This window comes from Glycine max, chromosome 7 (genome assembly GCF_000004515.6).
Source record: "Glycine max cultivar Williams 82 chromosome 7, Glycine_max_v4.0, whole genome shotgun sequence".
NCBI classification, from domain to species: Eukaryota; Viridiplantae; Streptophyta; class Magnoliopsida; order Fabales; family Fabaceae; genus Glycine; species Glycine max.
The window spans coordinates 19,827,496-19,834,665 of NC_038243.2; the positions used below are offsets into that span (position 1 = coordinate 19,827,496).

The window sequence follows — 7,170 nt, forward strand, 5'->3', positions numbered from 1 at the left end:
CTGCAGTATTTTTAAAGAGAACTTGTCTTGGAAGGTTGGGTGTGGGGAAAATATCAAATTCTGGTCTGACAATTGGCTAGGGGAACAATACACCCTACAGCAGAAGTACAACCAGCTTTTCCTCATAAGTAGACAACAAAAGGCTCTCATGTCACAAATGGGCCATTTTAACAATAATAGCTAGTGCTGGGACTTGAGGTGGAGGAGGAACCTATTTGATCATGAAAGTCAGATGGCTGTTCAGTTTTTGGAGGAGATCAGCAATGTGCCTATTCAAAGCCAGGTCAAGGATAATATGATATGGTTGCCTGAACCTAATGGACAGTACACCACTAGGTCAGCTTATAGTTTATGTATGAATACCAGGTCAGTAAATTCTGAAGACAAGATCTTTAAGACAATTTGGCAGCTGCATATTCCCCCTCGGGCAGTCATTTTCTGTTGGAGACTTCTGAAGAATAGACTCCCTACGAAGGTCAACCTCTTAAGAAGAAATGTTTTTACTCAGGCAACCACGTGCTCCTTATGTGATTGTGTGCAAGAAGATGCAGCTCATTTGTTCTTTAACTGTAAAAAGACAATTGGACTGTGGTGGGAATCTCTGAGCTGGGTTCGGGGAGCAGGTCCACTTTCCATTAATCCTGTTCACCACTTCTATCAATTCTGTGATGGGTTTGGGACAAATGTGAATTATACTACAAGGTGTGGGTGGTGGATTGCCTTAACGTGCTCTATATGGCAGCATAGGAATCAACTGATTTTCCAAGGAAAACCTTTTGATCCTTGTAAAGTCATGGACTATGCTATTTATCTAGCTTGGTCTTGGATAAAGGCTAAGGATAAAGATTTTAGTACTAGTTTCAACCATTGGTCCTCTAATATATCCACTTTCGTTGCTTAGTGGGGGTGGATTTACAATCAATGCCAGTGGCATGGCTTGCAATTGCAAGGTTCCACTCTATAGTCTATATCAATTCAACACCTTTTATTGAATCCTACCGCAAAAAAAAGGGAAGTCAACCTGAAATTTAATCTTTAAGGTATTTTGCAATTTACAGTTGGGGTTCCATGCCAAACATATAAGCAGCCCCCAACAAGGTTTTGGGCCTGCAAGTATTACCTACCATTTGATATTAGGACAATGCCATATTTGGTGTGTGGGCATGAAATTACCATACACATCTTAATATCTACTATTCACCTAATATGTTCAATGTTATGTGAGGGCTTGGGATGGCCTTCAAGCCCATGTCGCTTAAATCTTAATCATGTTTTAAAATAAAATTAATCCAGTCAAATAAAAATCATGAAATAAATTATAAATTATTATATGCATGTAGAGGGGAAAATACAGTTATAAACAAAACAATTAGAAATTTTTTGAAAGATCAAATAACATAAAAAAAAGGGTGGTTTCTTTGGCTATTTTTGCAGCAAGTTAGTGGTTTTTTTTAGTGGTTTAAGTGGTGACGGTGAACTAAAGGGACTTGAGTTCTAGTTTCATCTCTATTATTTGTCATCATCCAGTGGACGTGCTGGGGGTAGTTATCGGACATGTTTTTTTTAAAAGCAACGATATTTGATTAATAAGCACCAAAGATGCTAAAAACAGAAAATAGCAAGTAGCAGGAAGCTACTGCATCAATACCCACACGATCTGCCAAGAGAAACAATATCTCCACAACAACACACACCTACTTGAGAGTAAATCTATCAAAATAAAATGTAGCTTTTTTTTGGATGTTGCAGGTTTTGAACTAAAGACTTGAGGCTTGTGACATTTAATTAAACAACGAAATAACTAAAGACTTGCAAGTGTAATATAAATCTTCATCTATTTTATGTTAAAGTTGTTGACAATGTGCATGCCACAATAAACAAGGAAATAACTTCTGCCTGCTGGTACAAACCTTAACAATATTTTGGTTTTTTATTTCCTATTTTCCTAAATAATTATCATCTTCTGTACAGTTTATTTGTGACCTTCAAAGATTTGTATAAAAAACCGTGAAAACAACCAAGTTCATGTCACATTTTAATATTTCTTTGCGAAAACACAGAGTGAAAGCAGGAAATCTGGTAGGAAATATTTAACGTTTAACGTTGCCTTGAAATTGAAATATGGCAAAAGAGTAAAAGGTAAGAAGTGATACCTTAAATTTGACACTATTGCATAATGTCAAGGATTGTACCAGTGATTGAGGATTGATGTGGGGCAAAAATGCCTTTAGAGATTAGCATTAGAAGGTGCTATTCTTCCTTCCCAGACTTATCTCAACATGTTCCACCGCTAGTAGTGGATGTTTGGACCACTATAAAACACACACAAGTACACCCATTTTACTATCCACTTATTTCCCAATTCAACCATTTGTCACTCTTTATCTTTTTCATTTCATGAATCAATTCCTACATTACTCAATCAATACTGATCCATCTTCCACGTATAAAGAACACTTTACAGAAACATTTACCTTATTCAAATAAAATTACTTGCGTAAATTCTGCTTATATAAACAAAATTAGTTAATAATAGATTGTCTACTACTACTGTTCAAGAAAGCAAATCAAAGTTGCTGATATTTTAGCAAAACAGTGTCTACTACTACTGTTTTAGAATTTTTGACATTGTTCCTTATTTCATTGGTATTACATAATTAGCATATACACGTTTCATCCACGTGGTTTAGTTATCAATTTAAATTTGTGAAGTTATTATACACATGATTTGTTATGTTCTGTATCTTTGATCTGCCAATATTTGTTCTCTACCTCATCTAAGTAACTAATATTCATATTTAAAATAAAAACTGCCCTTGTGTCGTTCTTTACAAATATGGGAGTCTACGATATCAAATCAACTATTCAAATAAAGGACAAGTCATTTAAAATAAAGGGCAGCAAACACGTGTAGAGATTATAAAGGACAAATATTTGATATATGCACAAATATGTTTTTAACAGAAAAATTGATGGGTAATTCAAATATACTATTTGGTATGAAGGACTTACTAGAATGTCATTCCACACTATGTCTTTTAGCGTTTCAGGTACGTCTTTCCAATTATTGTGGATAATGGGAACCTTTTCTCGCGCCACTACGCCTAGGTAGCTGTGGAACTTTTCACGCATCGGTCCCGATGCTCTCCCGGTAGCGGGATCCACATAAACTGCCGGTCTGGGCTGATCCACGGTTCTTAATGTCAATGTTCTCAACCGTGTCGTTGTTCTACTCCTCTTGGAAGTCGCCTCTGATTGACCATCGGACTGCGGGGGAGACGTCGGATCTGTGGCCATGATCCTGTAAAAAAAATACACAATTAATATTAATCTTCAGATTTACAAATTAACCACAGCAAAGGCGTACTAGTAAAATAATCATTATATTTACACATTAAACAAAGCAAAGGCGTACTAGTAAAATAATCATTATATTTACACATTAAACAAAGCATTACTTTCGCACTCAGCCTGTAGGAATGTTTTCCCATAGACCTTCATCATGATCTACACGATTTGCATGTCCATCATCCACTTCATCAGCTTCATTCATTGAAGGCAATTGTTTCGAAAAACCAGACATTTGAGCAATGTCAAGGGTTGACTCATCGTTATGGTAATTCATTCCACTTGGTCTTCCTTGCAGAACCACACACAATCTTGAATTACATGGATCTTGTACATAGAAAACTTGTCTGGCTTGTGCTGCCATAATGAAAGGTTCCTCCATATATGCCACCTTACTAAGGTCTACCAAAGTAAATCCCAATGGATCTTGAAACACACCCGTTGTCCCGTTGACCCACTGACACTTAAAAACAGGCACTCTAAATGCTGTATAATCAACCTCCCAAATTTCTTGAATGACACCAAAGTAAGATATGGATGCTCGAATGGGGTTGTTGTCCGATGTACTGCAAAAGTGATCCGAATCAGCATCAACACAGACCCCGCTGTTTTGTACCGAACTTTTATCATCTTGGGACTTTGTGTAGAATGAATAATTGTTAATGTCATACCCCTTCCATGTAGGGACATTCAGATTTGGGCCAATGGCTAACAATGTCAGTCTTCTGGAAACAGTTTTATCAGCAACTATTGTTTGTCTAAACCAATTTATGAAAGTTTTGTTGTGCTCTTGCAATACCCTCATCATGTTCATTTTGGGGTGACTATCTCTAACATGTTTTTTGTGAGCCTCAATGTACGGAAACACCTCTGTTGTGTTGTTTAATATATACAAATGTGCTTGTGACACGTCATGTCTAGTCATTGTCACAACATTGTATCCACGAGTACCCTTTCCGGCTTTTGGCTGCTCATGCCGGGATGCAGGAACACCAACAGGTTTCAATGAGTCAATGTACTGTGAGGCAAACTCAATGCATTCTTCAGCAACGTATCTTTCCACTATTGAGGCCTCTGGTCGATGTCGATTCTTCGTATAACCCTTTAAGACCTTCATGTACCGCTCAACTGGATACATCCATCTAAAATACACAGGACCACAAGACCTTATTTCCCTTACCAGATGAACAACTAAGTGTACCATAATGTCAAAAAATGAAGGAGGGAAAAACATCTCCATTTGACAAAGGACAATGGAAACCTCATCTTCCAAAGCATCCAACTGTTTAGGGTCAATGACCTTCGCACATATAGCATTAAAAATGAAACACAAGCGACTGATTGCAACACGGACCTTCTCAGGCAATGTTCCGCGGATTGCAACAGGCAAAAGTTGTTGCATTAACACATGACAATCATGCGATTTCAAGCCAACCAACTTAAGCTCATTCACAGACACAAGACTCTTGATGTTTGAAGAGTAGCCTTGTGGGACTTTCATATTACGCAAGCATTCACAAAAACTTCTCTTTTCAGCTGTTGACATTGTATAACAGGCTGGGGGCAGATATGTCCTGGTACCTTTTGAGATAGGATGCAAAACCTGACGTATACCCATGTCAACCAAGTCTTGACGACACTTGAAACCATCCTTTGTCTTGCCTTTCATGTTTAGGAGGGTCCCAATTAAAGAATCACAAACATTTTTCTCGACATGCATCACGTCTATACAATGCCTAACATGATGATCGGACCAGTACGCAAGATCAAAGAAAATAGACTTCTTTTTCCACATGTTTGAAGTGGATGATGGTTTTTTTGGGGACTTGCCGAACATATTTTCGACATCCTTGACCCGCTGATATACTTCATCACCAGTTAATGGAATTGGCGCGGTTTCATGTTCTTGAGTTCCATCGAATGCCTTCTTCAATCGTCGATACGGATGAAACTGTTTGAGAAATCTTCGGTGCCTAGTATAGACAGTCTTCTTTCCATGTTTAAGTTGGCAGAAACTTGTATTTTGCTCACATATAGGACATGCGTGATGTCCTTTGACACTATATCCACTTAAATTTCCGTAGGCTGGAAAGTCATTTATGGTACAAAAAACCATTGCACGCAACTTGAAAGCATGCTGCAAATTTGCGTCCCATACATCAACCCCTTCATCCCACAATTTCCGCAAATCGTCAATTAAAGGTCTTAGATATACGTCGATATCATTACCTGGTTGTCTTGGACCAGCTATCATCATACTCAGCATAACATACTTTCGCTTCATGCACAACCACGGAGGGAGATTATAAATGAACAGCAAAACGGGCCATGAGCTATGGTTAGTAGTTAATGTTCCAAATGGGTTCATTCCGTCTGTTGCAAGACCAAGCCTTAAATTTCTAGGCTCGGCCCCAAAGTCAGGATATAGACGATCAATTTCCTTCCATTGCGGGCTATCTGCAGGATGTCGCATCAATCCATCTGATTTTTTGGTATTTGCATGCCACATAAGGTTTTTTGCATCTTCCCCATTAGCAAACAACCGCTTAAACCTTCGTATTATTGGGAGATACCAACACACCTTCGCTGGACGGCGGTTGGCGGCAGATACTAGTACAGTAGAATCTCCGTTGCTCGTTTTGTACCTTGAAACCCGCACACAGGGCAGTCATGTAGTTCAGCAAATTCACCTCTGTACAAAATGCAGTCATTACAACATGCATGAATTTTTTCGTACTGCATCCAACTGGACATAAAATCTTCTTTGCTTCGTAGTGATTCTTTGGCAACACGTTATCAGCAGGAAGAATTGTTTTCAACAACATCAGCAACTCACTAAAACTCTTGTCACTCCACCCAAATTGGGCCTTCAAGTTAACTAGAGCTAACACAGCAGACAACTTTGTGAAAGATGTGCAGCCGGAATACAAAGGCATTTTTGAATCAACTTCTATGTTGTCATACAACGCTGCATGTGCCTCTTCAAACCCTCTTGCCCAAGATCGCGAATCATTTCTTCTATAGGATTTCCACTGGCTGCAGTAACATCGTCAGGCTGTGACATGTCAGCTGTATCGAGGGATTCCCCATGCCATATCCACTTTGTGTAGCTACGAATTATTCCCTCACAAATAAGATGAGTTCTTATGTCATCAATTGTTTGGCGTCTCCCATTTGCACACTTCACACATGGACAAAAAAATTTCCCCACATAGGTTCCGCTTTACTTTGAGCAAACTGCAAAAACTCTTCAACACATTCTCGTACTCTTCAGTGATACGTGATGCGTTCATCCAACTTCGATCCATGTTACGCCTTCTATGTAAAACGTTAGTGGCTTAGGGATTACTTGACATGCATCACAAGCATAGAGCACCAATTGCAGTAGAAAACACAGCAGCACTGCACCGTTTGTACAAAACGCTGCATTACAAAACACAATAGCAAGTGCAGTTGGACCAACAATGCTAACAAGTCAAATGGTGCATGGCTGTTTCAAGGATTGGCATTTTTCAACAAAAACTGCAGAAACGACAGCATCGAAATTGAATGACGAAAGTGGTGCAATTCAAATTCAGCTTCATTTTTCAGCTTGGTCTTGGCTAAAAGCTAGGGAGAAAGGATTCAACACTAGCTTTAATCACTGGTCCTCTAATATAAAGGATCACTTTGGTTAATCTATGTGGTTTTGAACTTTTTGGTGAGTTCTTTGGGTTTTATATTTGGGAGGCAGCACCATTAGCCATCTTCCAGCGGTCAATGACATGCTCCGCATGCAAGGGGACTGGAGAAATTTGAACAGCTTGCAATACATGTTATGGG

General features: G+C 38.8%; 2 protein-coding genes across 2 annotated transcripts; one reads left to right on the forward strand and one right to left on the reverse strand.

The window, feature by feature from the left end:
• The first annotated feature begins 232 nt into the window (after positions 1-232).
• On the forward strand, positions 233-901 carry LOC106799265 (uncharacterized). Its single transcript, XM_014777456.1, has one exon. The coding sequence runs from the start codon at positions 233-235 to the stop codon at positions 899-901; it is 669 nt and encodes a 222-aa protein (XP_014632942.1).
• A 2,565-nt stretch (positions 902-3,466) lies between these two features.
• On the reverse strand, positions 3,467-6,412 carry LOC106799266 (uncharacterized). Its single transcript, XM_041017507.1, has 2 exons — positions 6,327-6,412; positions 3,467-5,993 (listed from the first exon to the last, which is right to left on the reverse strand). Exons 1-2 carry the CDS (start codon positions 6,410-6,412, stop codon positions 3,467-3,469), a joined length of 2,613 nt encoding a protein of 870 aa, XP_040873441.1.
• Positions 6,413-7,170: the final 758 nt, after the last annotated feature.

Bases quoted from the DNA above. Each gene is read 5' to 3' on its own strand.
- LOC106799265 (XM_014777456.1), top strand. From the start codon at position 233: ATGGCTGTTCAGTTTTTGGAGGAGATCAGCAATGTGCCTATTCAAAGC.
- LOC106799266 (XM_041017507.1), bottom strand. From the start codon at position 6,412: ATGTCACAGCCTGACGATGTTACTGCAGCCAGTGGAAATCCTATAGAA. The intron at 5,994-6,326 runs GCACATGCAGCG...GCGGGTTTCAAG, and splicing joins GGGCAAGAGGGTTTGAAGAG to GTACAAAACGAGCAACGGAG.